Below are 20,341 nucleotides of genomic sequence, written 5' to 3'. Positions count from 1 at the left end.
GGCCTTGAACCTCACATTTAGACCGCCTAACCGACATGTTAAGCAACCAAGTACTTTACTGTCTGTTGTGTCCATAGTTTATGAGTTAGGTCATCATGTCATTATGTCCATAGCTAATAGTCTAAGCGTTTGTTAAATAGTAGTGTAGTCAGGTGATATCTCAGGACAAAGGGAGTCACCGAATGAAAGGTATGCTTGGTGAGAGCATTTTTTGTTAGATTTGCAACACCTGTTTCTGAGGATTGTTTTGTGTGCACCGAGAGTCACTTTTCCAGGAGTTACTGTTCTGAAGGTCTAGTTATTTTTTTATGTAACTGAGCAATCTTTAACTTTAAAAAAAATGTCTTTCTGTTTTTTTACAGGTTGAATGTAATTTTCAGCAGATTTGATGAAGTCCAAAGATCTGGGAACATGATCCCCTCCTCAGGTTCAGGTAGGATTTATACATTTAGAAATTCCAATAATTCAGATGTCCATACAGGCTTTTAAACATCATAGCTTGGATATTTACCCTGGCTGCCTTCCAGAACTTACTGCCTACATCATCCTAACCTCATAAGTGATACATTTGTAACAGTCTACATAGACACCATGTTGTGGATTTTTAAAAATTAGATTGAACTGCTAATTTAATCTATACTTTTGGGGATTGATGAATTATATTTATAATCAACATTTCTCTTGCATCTTCCACCATCTTGGATGGATTTTATTCGCTGAGCTTATCACGGTGCATTATGGGATTGTCTTTTCTGTGAAGGATACATGTGATGTTAGTTTAGTCCAAAATAAGATATCTAACTACATTTCATGTCAGAAGAATGTCTGTAATGATATAAAATGTTGTCTGCGTAGGCAGCTCTCTAGGTTTTAAAACAGTTTTCTCTTTGAATTTCATGATGTTTTAGGACAGGGATTTTTTTTTTTTTTTTTTTGGATGAACCCTTTAGTTGAATCACAACAGTTGCAGATCTATAAGTAATAGAGGCTATGAAACATTTTTGTTTGAAAAACAGAATTAGGGAGGTCTGAGTCCCCCTCTCCTCCACCTCCTCCTCCTGTTCTCCCCTGCGGCCCTGTGCACATTATATTGCAGGATTTGGATTCATTTTGCATTTCAGTGGGTGGTTGAAAGCAGCATCTGTGGCATAAGGACTTTTTGTCATTTCACTGAAAATGAAATGTCTGTTTATTTGGGTGATCGCCTCTTCGACTTTGTTTTCTTTGTAAATCTGACTCAACTGTCAGTGAAATCAGGCAGAGGTAATGTATTGAGAAATAAATAAAAATATGAATCTATCATTTTTAGGGTGAGGGTCAGCTTTAGAATTACACCTGAAAGAGAGGAAAATAGAGCGAGAGTGGGAGAGAGAGAACGACACTCACTTTTAATGTTTTATGCTGCAGTGCTTTCACTTTGTATGTTTGTCTGACTTTAGAATCAAAGGGACATACTTTGTCTTCGTTTTTCTGAATTTTGATTTATTTTATGGAATAATGTCATGCTGATTTTGAAATTGAAAAGCTTTGATGTGATCCTTGGTTCGCACTGCTACATATAAAGTCATTTGTCATGAATCTTGTTGCCGTATCGGAACTGTGAGAGTTTTACAAATGAGTGTGCTTTTGACAGACAACTGATTTAGATACACTGTAATGAGAAGCTTTAATCAGAGATTTCCAAGTAATGTTGGTTACTGTCTGATTAATGGGAGATTTTTTTTTTTTTATAGATATTTTGGTGGATCTTTTTCCTTTTTCTACCTCAGACTGGAGCTCTGGAGCTGTGTTTTTTTCTTCTTTTTTTTTCTTATAGTAGTTACAATATGTTTTGTTTGCGAGTCAGTCTAGAGTTAGAGTTGGTAAATTATATAGAAATAATTATTCATTATATATAAATGACTCTGCCGTTTTCGTGTAGATGCAGCACTTGCAGCCCAGATCCTTTTTTTAATAAGTGCTGTCTCTGCACAAATATTAATAGCATTATATAATAGGAAATGTCTTTTCATTTTGGACTGATAATATTTTGTGTAAATCTGTTGTATGAGGGCCACAGTGTCCGGAGTCTCTTTCCTGTGTCAAGATTTTAGTTGATATAAGGAAGATGTTTCAAGTTCTGTGAACATTTACTTTGCTGTCCCTTAATCTTTTTTGAGTTAATGACAAGCAAATGGCCCCAGATCAACTGTTTGTCCATCACATTCAGTCTTTACAGGGGAAATGCTTTCTACGTCCTTTATTTAAAAGAGTTGGGTGGCTTTTGTCTTTGGTGAAGTCACAAGACCACAGCAGCAGGAAGGGAAAGGGAGGGAGAGGCGGAGACCCGAGAGAGAGACTGTAAAAAAGCTGGAGCTTTGTTGTATTTGCAGTCTCTGTGTGAATTGAAGAGACGCTTGCTCTATGACAACCGGAGAAGGTAAGGATTGGAATGGAATGGCGGCTTTAATGTCAGGGACAAATAAAAGCAGTGCTGGGCACTAGCAGCCTTAAACCTCCAGCTGCTGTTCTGCCAAGGGGACAGCATGTTTTTTCTGTGTTTTCGTGTTTACAGATGATAACGCTTCTGAGATTTAAATACCCGTTCTTACGATCTCTTTAGCTGGATTTCAAAACATTTTGACATGGAAAGGCAGTGTATCCGTTTATAGATGTCGTCGTTTTGGAAAAATAAAACATCTAATCTCTCAGATTGTCATGAATTCAGATGTGCATAAACTAGATTTGTAACGTGTATCGAACACTCAAGACATCTCACACCTGAATTGCTAATTCGTTTCTTCAGTCTGTTACAATTTGTCATGTTGTTGCAATGCATTCAGTAAATATAACTGCATTATGGGTGTGAATTTGCTTATTTTGTTCATCTAAAGCATTTTAGGTGTGACTTTGTGCTATTTTGTATTTTTTAACATTAGCATGTGGATCCAATGCATGTCTATAATTGTTGCATCATTTCTCGCTGTTTTTTTTTTTTTTAATAGTCTCACAGCATGAGCATCGCATTTTTTTTCCCCCGTACAACATTATTCTAAAACAATGCTCAAATAACAATTTAGTGGTGGTTAACAATATTTTCCCTTGCCTTTGTGATGCTAGCCAAAAATAAAGCCATTGCAGATGAAGTTATTACATTGAAGACATTTTTATTTTTGTCTTTGGAATAAGAACAGGAATCTATAACTGATTTCATGTTTACTTTAAATAAAATGAATAACACTAACAATAACACTTCCTTGGCTTGCTTTAATACAAAATGAAGGCATGTTTCCTTTCCATTCTGAATCCTTAGTGATGCAACAGAACTAGGACTCACGTTCTGTTCAGAGCATAATACTTCATTCACCTTCAGCAAAGTACCCTGCTCTGTACATTTGTTGTCACCTTTGCACAATATGCACACACTGTCAACATAATACAGGTTATGAGTCATGTGCATTAGTGTAGAAGTGCGGTCTAGGACACCCTGTGTTTATCTCAGGACACACTGAAGGGGTGTTCAGAAAGTTAGAGGTTATCGAGGGATGGAGATTTTACACTACCAGTTCATCTTTTTTATATACAGTACACACTTGATATTGGATCCGGCAGCACAGTTTGAGAGTGAGATTAATGGATCGGGGCGTTTGTGTGTGTGTGTGTGTGTGTGAGTTCTTGTCCTACAGCACTGTTATGTAAACATGTCGCTTTGGTTCTAAGTTTTTTTGTGCTGACATGTTCAAAGTCACTCTGACATGTTATGCTGTGTCATCATCTCAGTCCAATCAGCAGCTAAAGAAAGTTGTCACTTGACACAGTGGCAGGTACTGTGGCCGTGAAAGTGAGCACTGATTTTTGACAGGTGTTTTCACAGGTCTGTAAGCACCATGTTCCTGTGGTAAACAAATGACATTGTTTCTGGATTAAAACATAGTTTGTCTTCAGTCGCATGTGAAAAATCTGATTTAGGAGCCGGGAAATCACTTTGTTCGAAGTTGGCAGGTCATGCAGAAAAGATTATATCCTCCTTCCCCTCCCCGGTTGAAATGACACATCTCTCAAACTCAAAACTTCAGTGGCAAGGAGATTAAGGCCCGTTCCAGGGGTTTGTCCTCTTGAAAGGACATTACTCACATCTGAGAGCAGTAGGAGTAAATAAATATCACCATCTCCACATGGCCCTTCTGTATAAATCCATATTTTGTGGTCAGTTTTAGCTCTGTGAAGAATTATTATTGAAAGGGGCTGATTTACTCTGTTCCATTGGAGAATTGAGAAATATGTAAATTGTACAGATGTATGGTGTTGCCTACAAATAGTGCTGTTATAGTAGATGGTGACTATGGATAGTTATAGTCCACCCAAAAATTACAATTTTGTTGTTTGCTCAGCCTCATGTTGTTATAAACCTATATGACTTTAAAGGGATAGTTCACTCCCCAAAAAATTCTGTCATTAATTACTCGCCTTCAATGTCATTCCAAACTCGTAAGACCTTCGTTCATCTTCGAGCTTTCTGACCTTGCATAGACAGCAATGCAACTATCACATTCAAAGCCCAGAAAGGTAAGGACATCGTAAAAATAGTCCATGAGACATCAGTGGTTGTACCTTGATGCATGCGTGTGCATTCCTCTGTTTGTAAATAAGGCGCAGCACATCCGGGTTCTATGTCCTGCGTCAGCAGCATCACACGCATGTGTCGTGCTACTCTCATGAAAGACTGAAGACTGACACAAAAGATAAGAAATTGTTGGATGAAGTCATTTTTTTTTTTAAATTGTAGCTTCATAGGATTAAGGTTGAACCAATGATGTCACATGGACTATTTTAACTATTTCATTACTACTTTTCTGGGCCTTGAATCTGATAGTTCTGTCGCTGTCTATGCAGGTTCAAAAAGCTCTCGGATTTCTTCAAAAATATCTTAATTTGTATTCCGATGATGAATGAAGGTCTTCTGGGTTTGGAACGGCATGAGGATGAGTAATTAATGACAGAATTATAATTTTTGGGCAAACTATCCCTTTAATTTATCCTATAAGTTTAGCAGAATTCTAAGTAAACTAAACGTTTGTCACCAGAGAGAAGTCTGAAGCTTCATTGGAAGTTAAGGTTATGACGTTTTGATTCAAATATGACAAACTCAGTTTTTTTTGTTTTTTTTTTTTAAATGCAACGCATGCATGGATGAATCTTTCACAGTAAGAATCTTTGGGTGAAGAAAACGGGGAGATTTCAATTTTATGCAAGTTTTAAACTTTAGAAAGTGTGTGTGTGTGTGTGTGTGTGTGTTAGGGCTATGTTGTTGGAACCAGTGCTGGTAAGGTATGACTAAGTCTTTCCTATTATTTCATTTGACAGGTTGCCACCTAGATTTTCAAGTGCCTTTCACAATCTTTAGGCAGTATAAAACAGAAAAAATGTCCAATTCTGCTCCAAGTGAGACATTCCTATTAAATTGAATAAAAGCTTGCTGTTAGATTGATTTGCACAGCAGTTTTATGATGAACCATTTGATTTTTAGGCCAATTAAGCGAGTTACGGAGCATGTTGTTGAGCCAGTGGCGGCCTGCTTCTGTAGGCTCTCAAATCAAAGAAAATTGTTATCATTAAGTGAAATGAAACATTGAACTCGCTGCTTGAGCTCCAGCTAAAACTGATAGTTTGATATCAGAGGATCGTGAATGATGCCTTTGTGCCTTTTTTTTGACTGTCAATAGCTGTCTGCCCACGTACTGTCTTATGAAAGATGTCTTTTGTAGGCATATTGCCGCCGTCTACGGATGTTTTACACACACATACACATGTTCTGTTGTCCCTACCACCCACCAATGATATTGGGCTGTATTTTTCAGCCGTCAGCATACCTCTCAGCTGGTTTAACTAGAACGGACTGCGTATGCATTCCTCCGCCTACATTGGCTCTCTCTGAACGGCATATCTCAGCTAAATGCTGAGAAATGACCTCCAACACATTTATTTGGTTTTTGTATGCATGTGCATTGATTTGACACATCTGTTGCACGCTTAGCCATCAACCAAAAGGTTGAATTTAAAACAACGTATTTTTAAATAATCTAAATATTTTGAATGACCGAGGAAGGCACATATAAGAGGATTCTGTTCCATAGTAAAACAGTGGCATGAAAACAAAGGCCTTCCTGTGGAGATTTAATTTATTAAGACATCTAACAGGAATTGTCATATAAGGATATGTTGTATACATTGCAGGTTTTCTGAGTTTGGCATTCTTTGGGAGTCAGGTCTGAGTGGGACCTGAGCTGGCATCTTGCATACATATTTGGAATTTCTTGCCATAACCTTAAATTATCTCGTGGGAACATTTTTAAGTAATGCATTTATCTCAGTAATGCTCAGGACTGTGTGATGTCTGTGTGATTATTTTGAATACATCTTCTTAAAGGAATATTCTGAGTTTTTTTTTTCATGTTTTGCTGTTGATAACAGACAATGATTTTGAATTGTTACTTTGTTTTTTTTTAACACATACTGTATAAGAGCTTTAACAAACTTATAAGCTGCACATTTTTGCTTTTTAAACATAATTTTCATTTTCAACTGACAGCTTTCTGGCACTCTTTTATTTTTTTGTCTTTCCATAGAGAGTCACAGTGCAATACATTTGTAGTACTGCATGTGATGTTTTGTGTATTTTGTCTTCCTGTTGTGTGTGTTTATTGAAGTTTATAGAGACTAGAGTCTACTTGGAACAAAAATATCAATTGAAATATTTTTTTCTCTTGCTCCGACTGCCTTGATTTGCTTTGACTAGTTTGTTTGTGGTGTGCTCTGTAGGCTTGTCAGGATTATTACATAATCGCCTCATCATGATTATTTGGTTTAATCGTTTAATCGTGCACATGAACGAGTACTCCCAATATTGCCAGTCAAGTAAGTGAACACTTGAAATGTCATGACATGTACATTTTATTTTTCTTTCAAATTAACATTAGAATTACATAATTATATGTGCTGCATATATTTATATCATTTAAAATACTTTTTCATTCTAATGTTTACAACATTTGTGTACAAAAATGTCTAGGATATCAAGCAATTTATTGATGTTTCCAAGTTCAGTGTGAATAAATGACTTGTTAATCGTGTATAAGCTGTCGGATTTGATGGCCTCATGGGCGTCAACATATAGCGCAGATGCACCTCTGGTGACCTGAGTTCTATTCCCGACTCGAGGTCCTTTGCCGATCCCTTTCCCCTCTCTCCACCCCATGCTTTCCTGTCTGATCTCTATACTGTCCTATCCAGTAAATGCATGAAATGACCAAAAATATAATTTAAAAAAATGTGTATAAGCTGACATTAACAAATTTGGATTGTTATTCACAATAATCTGCATGACATTTAATCATCAGACAAAATTGTATGGACAGCACTGGTGCTCTGCAAGAATGAGGCAGCAGAATAGATTCATCCTCTAGCTCCTTCCTGTTCAGAAAGATTGGTGTGCCACCCCCTTCCTCTAAGACTGCTGGAATGTGTGAACGTCCGCTCATTTTTGATTTCAGCTTACTTCCAGAATCCCTCGCAGTAGATTAATCTATTAATTTCCTCATAGATGTATTCTGAACTGTAGCTTGCTTTAGACATCACTCCGGAATGGTTGCTGCCATGTTTGAACACCAAAAAAAAAGGTCTTTGGTTTGGATTTGTAGTATGAAGGTCTTCATTTGACATCGTTATAATCAAAACATGCAGGTTGGCATGATGTTATGATCGTCTGTGTGACAAATTAGTGGTAATTGGTGTTGGAAATTATGGAAATGTTGACCCAGGGAGATATTGGGAAAAGTGCTTGTGAGCCTTTCCTTGTGTTCTCGGGAAGAGAGTGTTTCCTGTGGTGTTCCTTGTTTGCTCTTCCAGATGAGATAAATCAGCTTGACAATTGTGTTACAATCTGATACATTTGTGTCACCATCTCTAAACACGGCCTAAGAAACATCCGATTGGGGATACAGTGATTTCTTAAGTCAAACTTAGTTATTCAGACAACCCACAAGACTGAGAGTACAGAGCAAATATTTGAACCATTGATCAATGTTGCTTGTGTCCTCTACAGATAAGAACTTTGATGACGAGGATTCTGTGGATGGGGGCAGGTCCTCCTCCTCTTCCTCTTCTAAGGGCTTCTCTAACAGCAGGAGAGGGGGCAGCATGGGCTCAATGAGACGACCCAGTTCTGCCTCTGGATCCAGGGCTCCAGGTAAGACCACAGCTGCTACAGCTCAACCCCAGAATACCACTGAAAAACTGAAGTCAGATTACTCCTTACTGTAAACACTGCACATAAACATGTTGAACAAGGAGAAATGCAATTGTTCACAGAGAGATAATCTATTGAAAAGCTTGTAGTTTAAAAAAAGAAGAGGAGACATTGAGAAATGAGTGGAGATAAATAAGGATTCTGTTGGCTGGGTAAGAGGCATATTGCAGATTTCTACATTATATAACAGTCTTTGATGAATTAAACTAATTTTCATGTGGTTTGTGTGATGGATTTAATTAGCAGACAGACACACACACACCCATCCACACACATATATAGTAAGAATTTTTGGTAAGACTTTACAATAAGGTTCATTAGTTAACGTTAGTTAACAACATTAGTAAACATGAACTAAGAATGAACAATACTTCTACAGCATTTATTAATCTTAGTTAATGTTAATTTCGGCATTTACTAATGCATTATTAAAATCACAAATTGTGTTTGTTAACATTAGTTAATGCACTGTGAACTAACATGAATAAACAATGAACAACAGTATTTTCATTAACTAACATTAACAAAGATTAATAAATAGTGTAATAAATGCATTGTTCATTGTTTGTTCATGTGAGTTAATACTAATGCTAATACTAACAAAAAAATGATTTTTTTTTTTCTAAGTTAGTACTTCTATTCATCAAGGATGCACTAAATTGATCAAAATGACAATGACCTTTTAGGTTACAAAATTTTTAATAAATACATTTTAAATAAATCTGTTATTTTCAACTTTTTATTCATTAAACAATTCCCTAAAAATATAAAAATATAAAAAATTATAATAATAATTGATAATATGATAATATAATAAATAAACAAACTGTTTCTTGAGTGTGAAATCAACATATTAGAATGAATTCCGAACGACTCTGCCATCACAGGAATAAAATACATTTTAAAATATCTGAAATAGTTATTTTAAATTGTACTAATATTTTGCTATGTATTTTGATCAAATAAATCCAGCCTCATATTTATACACAATTACATTAAAAGCTTCATGCAATATTGACTTAACTGAGAAATACTAAGACTACATGCCATTGATTTACTTAGTTAATATTTGTAATAATAAGTACTAATATTAATTAGTGCCGTCGAACGATTAATCGCGATTAATCGCATCCAAAATAAGTTTGTTTACATAATATATGTATATGTACTGTGTGTGTGTATTTTTATATATATATATACACACACACACACACATACAGTATATATTTAGAAAATATTTACGTTTATACATTTATATATTAATAGTCTTATATTTTATATTATATATAAATATATTTAATATATAACCATAACATATTTTTCTTAAATATATACATGCACATGTGTGTATTTATACATACATAATAAATATACACAATACACACGTATATTATGTAAACAAAAACTTTTATTTTGGATGCGATTTAATCAGCACTAATATTAAAATATGATTATTTAAATTAAATGGTCTGTTAAATTTTTCAATAGATTTGTTAAAAACAAATTATTTAGTATCAGAATCGACAATTGTAGAGTTTCACCAGTATTGGCACTGACTACTAAATCTTTTTTGAAATTTTGTGATTGTGGTTCCTCAGGGAAGGATGGTGTCAGTGCAGGAGCTGTGGATGAAGAGGATTTTATCAAGGCTTTTGAAGATGTACCTGCAGTTCAGGTAATGCATCGTGAAAATGAAAAAGATCATGCTATTTTTCGTGGACTGCTTGCATTTAAACACACTGTGCTGTTCGTTTTCAGATATATTCCAGTAAGGAGTTGGAGGACTCCTTGAATAAGATCCGTGAAGTTCTGTCAGATGACAAGCAAGACTGGGAACACCGTGTCACTGCTGTAAGTTATTCCTGATCTGTTTCACTGCTACTTTTGGCGACATTATGCACACCCCAACTTGAAGAATGTGTCTTCAGCATGGCACTAAAGAAACTCTTATATCATGTATTTAGCTGAAGAAAGTGCGGTCGCTGCTTCTGGCTGGTGCAACCGAACACGAGAGTTTCCCTCAACATCTAAGGCTTTTAGAAGGTGCCTTCAAGCTGTCGGCTAAAGATCTACGGTCTCAAGTGGTTCGAGAGGCTTGTATCACATTAGGGTATGAAGCCATTCTTTCCCACCACTTTTTCTTCCAGTTTCTGTTAGGATGTTTATTTAGTATAGTGTTCAAGTCTGACATCGACTACCAAAATCGACTTGTTCACATTCAGCTAGTAGGATGCCACCTTTTAGATGTTCATTGATCAAAGACACACTTCAACAGCATGCCAATTTATCACAAATCCAGTCGTACAGGTATTTCATCATATTCTACTTCGTTTTATCTCAAATATCATCGGGATGCAGCTTTAGAAAGTGCCGTTTAAAGGGGTAAATGAAGCTGTTGTGCGGGTCTGTGTGATTGAGCATGGCTCAGTGTGGGTCTTTAATTATTCTGGGTCTTAATGTGTTTCTAATGAACTGGAACCGAGCCGACTGGAGCGTGCAGGACAGCTCTTCTGCTAAAGTGCAGCCACTTGATGGATATCTAAACAAGTCCCTTGCCTTTATGTCAAACAAATTTGATTAATTTCCATCTAGACCCGAAGTTAACATATACTTATATTCGTGTTTTGTTGATTGGTGTGTTTTGCTGTCTCTCAGGCATCTGTCTTTAGTGCTGGGGAATAAATTTGATCATGGGGCTGAAAGCATCATGCCTACGCTGCTCAACTTGGTGCCCAACAGCGCCAAAGTTATTGCCACGTCTGGAGTGGCAACCATCCGCCTCATCTTGCGAGTGAGTTCTTATGAAAAGACAATTCGATACATTTTACTTTTCTCTCTCATTTTCACATGTATTAGTGCTTTAAGTAGCCACTATAATAAATAAATAAATGAATAAAAATATATAAATAAATCAAAAGAGTGACACACTAACTCCAAAAACTGCCTTGCTGTTTACTGTCTACACAGGCAGCTACCTTCTAAGGTAGCACTTACCTTATTTGGAACCTCATAAATGACTGAATTGGGATGCTCTACTTAGGCAGCAACTTCACACATAATGCTCCTTATATGAAGTAAATCAGTTTTGATATTAGTATTTTGTCAATCATAAATTGTCCATTGAAAGCTGCCTAAGTATTTGACCAAAAATTATGAACCTTTTGGAACACACTCTACAGTAGAGATATAAAGCCTTAAAGTGCTGGCTAGGTTGGCAGCTCACTAGGATTACAGCAGCTAATATGCACATGTATCTCACTATGTATTTAATGACTCTTTCAGAGGCCTCAACTTAGTGTTTTTGTGATTTAAAATTTGGGGGTCGGTACGATTTTTTTTCTTGGAAGTCGATACTTTTGTTCAGCTAGGACACATTAATTTGATCAAATGTGTCAGTAAAGACATTTATAATGTTACAATTTAATTTTAAGTAAATGCTGCTCTTTTGAAAGTTCTATTCATCAAAACAAAATCTGGAAAAAAATGTATCTTGGTTCAGCACAGCTGTTGTCAACATTGATAATAATAATATGAAGAGATTTTACTTAAACACCAAATCAGGATAATAGAATGATTTCTGAATTATCATGTTGCACTGAAGACTGGAGTAGTGACTGCAGAAAAGTCAGCTTTGCCATCACAAAAATAAATTACATTTTAAAATATATTCAAATAGAAAACAGATTTCATAATAATACTGTTTTTACTGTATTTTTGATCAAATAAATGCAGCCTTGGTGAGCATAAGAGACTTCACAACAATCTTACCAACCCCAAACTTTTGAACATGTATATATTCTATTTGTTTAATATTCTAGCTCCAAGGTTTGTAATTGCACTTTTGTCTTTCTCAGCGTACACACTTCCCACGCCTTATCCCGATCATCACCAGCAACTGCACTTCTAAATCTGTGGCTGTTCGAAGGTAAATTAGAGCTTTTTTTTTCTTTTTTCTGCAGAGTATAAACTAGAAAGCCATTGTCGTCTTATACAAATGCTTGTTCACTTTCACCCCATCAGACGGTGTTATGAGTTTTTAGACCTGTTATTGCAAGAATGGCAGACACACTCTCTAGAGAGGTGAGTGGAAAATGATTGATGTTGTATTGAGAATGAAGTTATTACTTTTTGTGAAGTGCTTTTTGCTCATAGAATTTAGTTTGTGTATGAGTTTGTGTTTGTGTTTACTCCTTCTGCGGACAAAACTGTCACACCCTCCCTTTCCTGTTTTTGTGACATTTAACTGGTGAAAACATGTGTTACTTATCAAAGCTCGGCTGAATGGGCAACTGATGATTCTTTTCGCGGGTTGAATTGATGAGCCAGGGATGTGTGGCAACCATGCGTCCCGACCGTTTCCATGGCAATATAGCCAAGAGCTCTTTTAAAAGGAGGTCTGGACTCCCCTTATCCTCTCTTTCCCACTGTGCTGCCTTTGGAGAACTGGGAAAAAGGTCTGGCGTCTGGTCCAGAAAGTTTCAAAGGAGACAAAGCGAATTCACTGTTGGTTCTGCAGACTGTAAGAAACCGTATTCATCATGTTTCCCTACTACCCCAGGCATGTGGCAGTTCTCACTGAGACCATCAAGAAGGGGATCCATGACGCTGACTCAGAGGCCAGATCTGTGGCCAGAAAGTAAGTCTGTTTGCCTTTTTGTATTGTTTGGTTAGATGTAGCATAAAGCAGTACTTTGAGATATTCATTCATGCATTGTTTGATTTGATAATGCGTTTAACGTTTATGTCAGTCTTGATCATTTACATGTCCGTTTGTTTTATAGGTGTTACTGGGGATTCCATGGCCATTACAGTCGAGAGGCAGAGCACCTGTTTCAGGCATTGGAATCGACCTATCAGAAGGCCCTCCAGTCTCACCTGAAGAGTTCTGACAGTATAGTGTCTCTACCGCAGTCTGACCGCTCCTCCTCAAGCTCGCAGGAGAGCCTCAAGTAAGACATGCACACATTTCACATATCACCATACATGAATTGGTACATCTTTACAAATTACTTAATACAATAGCAAACATTGTATCTGCATTGCTGTTTTGACTATATTTTGACAAATAGCTGTATATACTGTACACTACCGTTCAAATGGTTGGGTTAAGATTTTTTTTTTTTTAAGAAATTTTAAATATATTTTAAATAAAAGTTCTTTTGAACTTTCTTTTCATCAAAGAATCCTGAAAATAAATAAAATATTCAGTAGCACATCTGTTTTCAACATTGATAATAATAAATGTTTCTTGAGCACCAAATCATCAGCATATTAAAAAGATTTCTGAACGACCGTGTGACACTTAAGACTGGAGTAATGATGCTAAATTATATTAAAATAGAAAACAGTTATTTTAAATTTCAATAGTATTTGACAATACAACTGTCTTTTTAATGCATTTTAGATTTAAATTATTGCAGCCTTGGTCAGCAGAAAAGACTTCTTTCAAAAATATTTTACTTGCCCCAATCATTTGAACAGTTGTATATAATCATATAATTTAGTAGTTTTATACAATAATGTTGTCTCTGTGGTGTCTGCTATCCCATGCTAACAAAAACTGTGAGCTATGGCTGCTCCTGTTGGAATCTGTGAAATATTTGCCAGTTGGCTGATGGACCACGTGCACAGATTGATGACTGTTCTTTCTAGCATGTTGAGTCTCTTCTGGATATAAAGCAGTGATCTCATCTTCAATATTAGACTGCAGCATCTGTTACACTGTCTCCTTGTTGTTCAGAGGCAGTGAGTACATCTTGCATTAGCACCAGTGTGATAAGCGACAGCTCTAATGATCACAATCTGCCATCAAAAAACAGCAAACGGCTGTGTCATAATCACAATAATGGAAAGAAAAAGCGTGACCAAGAAGGAGTTACAAGCAAATGAATGTTATAATTTGATTGTTATTTATGATTTGTAGATTCAGTCAACATTCACACTTGCTTCCTGTAGTAAATTAACAAGTGTGAATATTCTGAGTATAGTTTTAATGCTTTTTTTTATTTTGCCAATAAATTCCCAAAAGAACATGTCATTATAGTAGTTTCACAATCCATCTTTGTCTTGCAATAAGTGAGTATGACAGCGTTTAGATTTTAAAAAATGACTTATTTTTTTACTGTTTTAGGTGAAAATCTATTTGACAAAAATATTAATAAAATATATTGAAACTTGTCAAAAGGCTGAAAAATATTCAAATATATCTTTTTGAAATTACTGATTAATTTCATTTTATTCTAATCATACTGCTGTCGCTAAAATCTTTTTATCTGCATTTCCTGCAGTCGCCCGCTGTCAGTGAAGAGTGTCATTGGAGGACCTGTTACAAGAAGTAAGTAAAGTAACACTTTTTTTACAGCTGCTTAGCACATATATACAAACATGCCACATTGCAATCTCTGTAACTCTGGTCTGTGTAACATTTCCTCAGGTAAAGTGATCGGCTCACGGGTGTCCTCAACCCCTGGTGCCCTCCAGCGTTCCCGCAGTGACATAGACGTGAACGCCGCCTCCAGTGCCAAATCTCGCATGTCCACCGCAACCTCCCCATCTCCCTTCAGCTCCGCTGCAGCTCTGCCTCCAGGCTCCTACGCCTCCCTGGGTGAGACCCCATCACACTCTATCCATCTTTTCTCCTCTTTCATCCTTAATTAGCAATTTTAATAAAGTAGCCATAAAAATCAGTGGCTTTTATGGCTGCAGCGGCCCATTAATAAAACTGATGGGCAGCATAGATGCTATTAAGCTGTTCTGTGATGAGGAACAAACGACGAGTGTGTGCCACAGTGAGGGTTTTTTTTAAAGAAAGTTTAGTCTAGTTATTTTAAGAATGAGAATAATATTTTTATAAAATGGATTGCTATGACTTCAAATTCTGATTGAATAAGACTGTGTGTTAGAAGTAACTTAGAAATTACTTCCTGGAATAGTAGTAGTATTATTATTAATAATAATACAATTATTTATTTAACATGTCTTTTTATAATTTCTTGGCTAAGTATTGGTTATATTTTCTTTTATTTATATTTATATTATATTTTTTTTTCCTTCATCATATTGCTCTTTCTGGCATTTTATAAAAGCAATAAGCCAAACCTTTCGCACTACAGTGTAAAATCTTTTGTGGCTTATTACTTTCTCAGTGTTAGTTTTCAGCAAAGTGCACACGGGAAGGTTGGAGCTTAATAATGCATTGGTCTTCGTGAGAAATGTTCAGTATTCGTCCCAGAACTCACCACTTAATGTTTGACCACTAACTAACTTTTGTCTGTATAATCTTTTCTCTGTACCGTTTTCTAATCCCATGATTCCTTATAAATGATCAAAGAGATTTTATTTCCTTACCTGCAGTCACACTCACTAGCTCCCGTGTGCTTCCATGCAAGGCCCGTTTCTGAGCAGATCCCTGTCTTCCACGCTTCCAAGGGCTTAACTGACTCTAACCTCTGCCTCTTATGCCTCTCCTCTCCTCCACCCTGCACTCCCCTGCTTTTGTTTTTGTTTTTTTGCCCCAAAGACGGTGCATCTGGTAAAATAGATGGTAAGAAGTATGTGTGTGTGTGTGTGTGTGTGTGTGTGTGTGTGTGTGTGTGTGAGTGTGAGTGTGAATGTCCACCCTCTGTGCTGTCGGAGGGATTTGAGCAGTGTTTTTGTCCCATTTGTCAATAAACAACTGTACACCTGGCGATCTGACTATGCTAGTGGTCTGCATGACCTGTTTGCATGATATATCCCCCCCTCCTCTTGACAATAAATAACAACAGTAGTTCAGTGAGATGAAAATTGTCCCTTGTACTTCATATTATCTGTTGTGTCATTTGTACTTGTATGCTTTGAAAATGATTATTGAAATGAATTGGTCAAAAGTGTGGGAACCACGTATACAGGTGTGATTGGTTTAGTTTGAGTTCTTCTGAGGTTAGCATAGAGCATATAAAATTGCTGTTTTGCGCTGTTTCATACAGGAAATTTGTGTGAAAAAATCAACTCTTTTTTGGTTTATAAGAACACCGTAGATACGCTACAGTTCAGAAGTTTGAGGTTGGTAGGATTTTTAAAAATCTTTTTGTAAGATCTCTTATGCTGCATTTATTTGATCAGAAATACAGTACAAAGTAAGATTGTGAAATATTACTGCATTTTAAAATAACTGTTTTTATTGCAGCCATTACTTTAGTCTTCAGAGTCACATGATCCTTCAGAAATAAATCTAATATATTAATTTGGTACTCTAGAAACATCTTATTTTTTTATCAATTTTGATAACAGTTGTGCTGCTTAATATTTTTGTGGAAACCATGATGCATTTTTATGAGTCTGATGCACAGAGATTAAAAAAAAAGCAGCATTTATTTGAATCTTTTGTAATGTTAGACTGTAGATGTCTTTACTGTCACTTTTGGTCAATTTAATGCTTCCTTGAGGGAAAAAAAAGTATTAAATTCTTTCCAAAAATGAAATTTTATTGACCCCAAACTTTTGAGCGGTTGTGTATGATTTGATAGAAGCTAATTATATTCTGTGTTCCACCAGTCACCGGTCTTCTCAGTAGAGCATGTCATGTAATTCCTTTCAGTCAGTATATTTTGTTATATTATATTGTTTTCATCAGGGAAATCTCTTTGTTTGTCCTCAGTATCCCTTGTTGTTTAAACCTTTCAGTCTGTCTCTCTTTGTGTCAGTCACTCTAAATCTCTCCCTTCCTCTCAGGCATTTTATCACCTCTTCTCATGCTCTGTTTTTTTTTTTTCCTGCAGGTCGTGTTCGGACGAGAAGGCAGAGCTCAGGGAGTGCGGTCAGCGCCAACAGCACTGTTACAGACAGCCGTGGTCGAAGCAGAGCTAAAGTGGTCTCTCAGTCTCAACGTAAGTGTCTGTGTGGACGTCGTTCTGTGTGGATGGATTTTCTTTAAAGAACCATAGCATGATATTATTTATAATCTACCATGGCTTTACTACTAAAAGCTTTATTTATACATATATTGTGTATGTTGCAATGTTAATGTTTGTTAATGAAAGTAACAAACACCATTACATGGCTTTCTGAAATACTTTATTCTGATTAGTCATTATGCTGTCACTACATTCAGCTGGCACATGTATTTCTGTATAATTGCCACTAAACTGTATATTTAAGTTGCTTTATACAGCTATTATAATTTCAGGTTTCATATCACTCCACAATTTCTTTTTTTTGACATAAAATAATTTCTAGCCAAATCAATTTTTTTAGATTGTGAAATAATAAAAATAATAATAAAGCTCTTATTTTATTAGCGTAATGAAGAAATTAATTTCAATAGATTAAAAATAAATGTAAATATTTATCCTAAAAAATATATATATATATATATATATCATCAGTGAGAATGATTTTTTGACAGGGAACAAAATAATCGTATTGTTTCTAAATACAGGCCGCCTATTCTTTCTTTTTTTTTGTGGGGGGTGAAATGTTGCCTAGACATGTTTTCATGAAATTCACCTTCCTAGGGTTACTGTTAGGAGCTCAGATACAGATAGATAACTACTGGTCTGCCACCACTATCATCTTCCTTTTTGTCTCTGTCAGTTTTGTATTTAATGTTTTCAAAACCCAGTTTGGCGTCTTGCTGAATGTGGAGTTTATTCCACAATTATAGTTAAAGCCACTATTTGGCATTAAATGTGTAGATTGAAGTTTCTAGAGCACGAATAAACAACATCTTGCCTGATGCATGCTGGGTAACCATGCGTCACATCAAGCGTCTTTTGTAACTGGCTACTTTTCACCTGTCCGTTGCCTCGCTTCCATACACAAGGATCCAGATCAGCTAACCCCACTAGTGGTAAGCCCCCCGTTCATCAGAATAAAGCTATACGAGCAATATGAACCCTGCATGAATTATACGTTTACCATCATGTTGCATGTCCTCTTTTAGCTTAATCTTTTTATTTCTGTTCAAATAGAGGTCAGACATTATGATAGTTGGGTATTTGTTTTTGCTTTGATGTCTGTCTGTATGTGTTTGCAAATGTGTCTGTAGCTTGTATTATGTCCCATCACTATGCCTGTAGAGATTACTGTTTTCCCTGCAGCTCGAATAGACCTTGGATCCAAGCTCACTCTGTTTGTCTGTCTCTTTGTTTGTATGTATTTCATCAGAGCTGAGGTCTCGTCTTCATATATTTGCATACACATCTCATTTTTCTTTGTGGTGATTTTGTTCACCTAAATCTGAGATTTTTCTTGTCAGCCGGGCCATGTGAATAAAGGAAGGCTTATAGACAGCATTGAAATAAATGCTCAGTTTTAGTTTTCAAACCATTGTTGGGCAAATACTATTTAATATAATACTGAATTTTTACGAGAAAACAATTTGTGACATTATATATGTTTTATTCTTACTTTTGATCAATTTAACCCATCATTGCTGAATAAACCTTACATTTTTTTCCCCCAAAAAAACAAAACATACTTATCCCATACATTTGAATGATAGTATACATTTTCTTGCAATCATGGTAACATTAAATCATCAAATAATGTAAGCAAACAAAATAAAGGTGCCTTATTTTATTTATTTTTAATGATGTAAATTTGATACTAAGCAGAGGGGACCCAATGGTAATTGGTAAATAATCAGTCACCATGTTACTTTTAGTAGTCCTGATATTATTTCCCTTTGCAGCCGGCAGCCGATCCAGTTCTCCGGGGAAGCTCTTGGGACACGCATATGGCAGAGTTCCTAGAGCCACTGCCCCAACAACTCCCTCAGACAAGTACTCAAGGGTCCCAAGAAGCCAGGGATGCAGCCGTGAAACCAGCCCCAGCAGATTGGGCATAGGTAGGGGCAACACATTTTTACATCTCAGAGTTTAACACTAAGAATGTCCACATACAGTAGACACTTCATCGGTATACATTAGGGCTGCACAATATTAGAAACAAACCCACATTGTGATATTTTGTTTTTCGATATATAATTACGATACGAAAAAAAAAAAACGCCAGATGTCTTGAATAGCTCTGTTTGGAAAAAATAATCAATGATTGGGGTGATTTTAGGTGAGTAAATCAGCATAGAAAATAAACTAATTACAAGCATAGATAAATATAATAGAACAAAGATACAAATGAAATAAACAGTGCTTTATATTTTTCAGCTAAGTCTAACAGTGTTCAGGTACAGAAATTGATAATCAAATGTAAAATAACACTGCATAGTCTTCACTGTATAAATTAAATCTAATAAATCTGTTAAAGCTACAAAAGTGATTTTTTTTCCCTCTGTGTTTTGTTGTTTTATTAACATTCATGACACAGAAAGCTGGAACATTAAACCTCTGTGAACCAATAGCCTATACTGTTACACATCCATTTTCTTTCTCAATTGTTTACCTTCACCCAAGACATAAGCAACTGTATTTACAAGGATACTTGCAGAGACATGCATTTTGACATAATTTGGCACGCATGTGTCATTACAGGCACAAATAGACACAGAAGTGAGCGGAATTCAGTGCTCACGTGCATGTGAGTGGCTCTCACCATGTCTATAACGGGCGTGAGCAGCGCGACAAAATACAATAGAACTCATATAATCAGTGATGCTGTCTACAGAGGATGCGGGTCAGTAAACTGATGCCTCGTTTATGACGTACTGACACAAAGTTCATATGATTTGTAACGGCCGCTTTGTCGGGTCCAGTGTAGACAGACTGTAGATGTTGCGCCGCAACACGACAGCTGTCGCGTCTGGTGTAGACACGGTGTCCGTGTGTAAGCAAAGAAAACGATCAGTATAGGCCTACTAAACATCGCATAGTCTGTGATGTGACTATTGCGGATGTGCACATCGTGATATCGATGCTGAAAACAATATATCGTGCAGCCCTAGTATACATAAAACAACTTAATTACAAAACTCAAGTGGACATAAACATGGAGATTATTTGCTAAATTTTGTTGGAAAAGGTAGGACCTCATGGTAAGCATGGATGGCTGGAATTTTCAGAGCTTACTTGCCAAAAAAGAAGACTTTCTTAAATTTAATTTGCTGAATCATTGTTCGCT

At 36.2% G+C, this 20,341-nt stretch overlaps 1 protein-coding gene across 29 annotated transcripts in view; it reads left to right on the top strand.

Moving 5' to 3' along the window:
• clasp1a (cytoplasmic linker associated protein 1a) overlaps positions 1–20,341 on the top strand; it is a 73,789-nt gene that overhangs the window by 30,507 nt on the left and 22,941 nt on the right. For 22 of the 29 annotated variants that reach the window (XM_058787461.1, XM_058787454.1, XM_058787452.1 and 19 more), the window contains exons 8-22: positions 363–433; positions 8,081–8,224; positions 9,883–9,959; positions 10,043–10,135; positions 10,249–10,394; positions 10,940–11,075; positions 12,139–12,209; positions 12,305–12,364; positions 12,843–12,920; positions 13,066–13,233; positions 14,572–14,618; positions 14,718–14,888; positions 15,804–15,827; positions 17,044–17,151; positions 18,957–19,112. In XM_058787461.1, coding sequence (XP_058643444.1) covers positions 363–433; positions 8,081–8,224; positions 9,883–9,959; positions 10,043–10,135; positions 10,249–10,394; positions 10,940–11,075; positions 12,139–12,209; positions 12,305–12,364; positions 12,843–12,920; positions 13,066–13,233; positions 14,572–14,618; positions 14,718–14,888; positions 15,804–15,827; positions 17,044–17,151; positions 18,957–19,112 — 1,550 coding nt within the window. Of the gene's footprint in view, positions 1–362; positions 434–2,278; positions 2,420–8,080; positions 8,225–9,882; positions 9,960–10,042; positions 10,136–10,248; positions 10,395–10,939; positions 11,076–12,138; positions 12,210–12,304; positions 12,365–12,842; positions 12,921–13,065; positions 13,234–14,571; positions 14,619–14,717; positions 14,889–15,803; positions 15,828–17,043; positions 17,152–18,956; positions 19,113–20,341 lie in introns of those variants that run through there. The other 7 variants (XM_058787462.1, XM_058787457.1, XM_058787458.1 and 4 more) reach the window with 2 other exon arrangements.

Source organism: Onychostoma macrolepis, chromosome 09, assembly GCF_012432095.1.
Source record: "Onychostoma macrolepis isolate SWU-2019 chromosome 09, ASM1243209v1, whole genome shotgun sequence".
Taxonomy (NCBI): domain Eukaryota; kingdom Metazoa; phylum Chordata; class Actinopteri; order Cypriniformes; family Cyprinidae; genus Onychostoma; species Onychostoma macrolepis.
The sequence above is the reverse complement of the archived record's forward strand: the minus strand, read 5'-3'. Positions and strand labels throughout refer to the sequence as shown.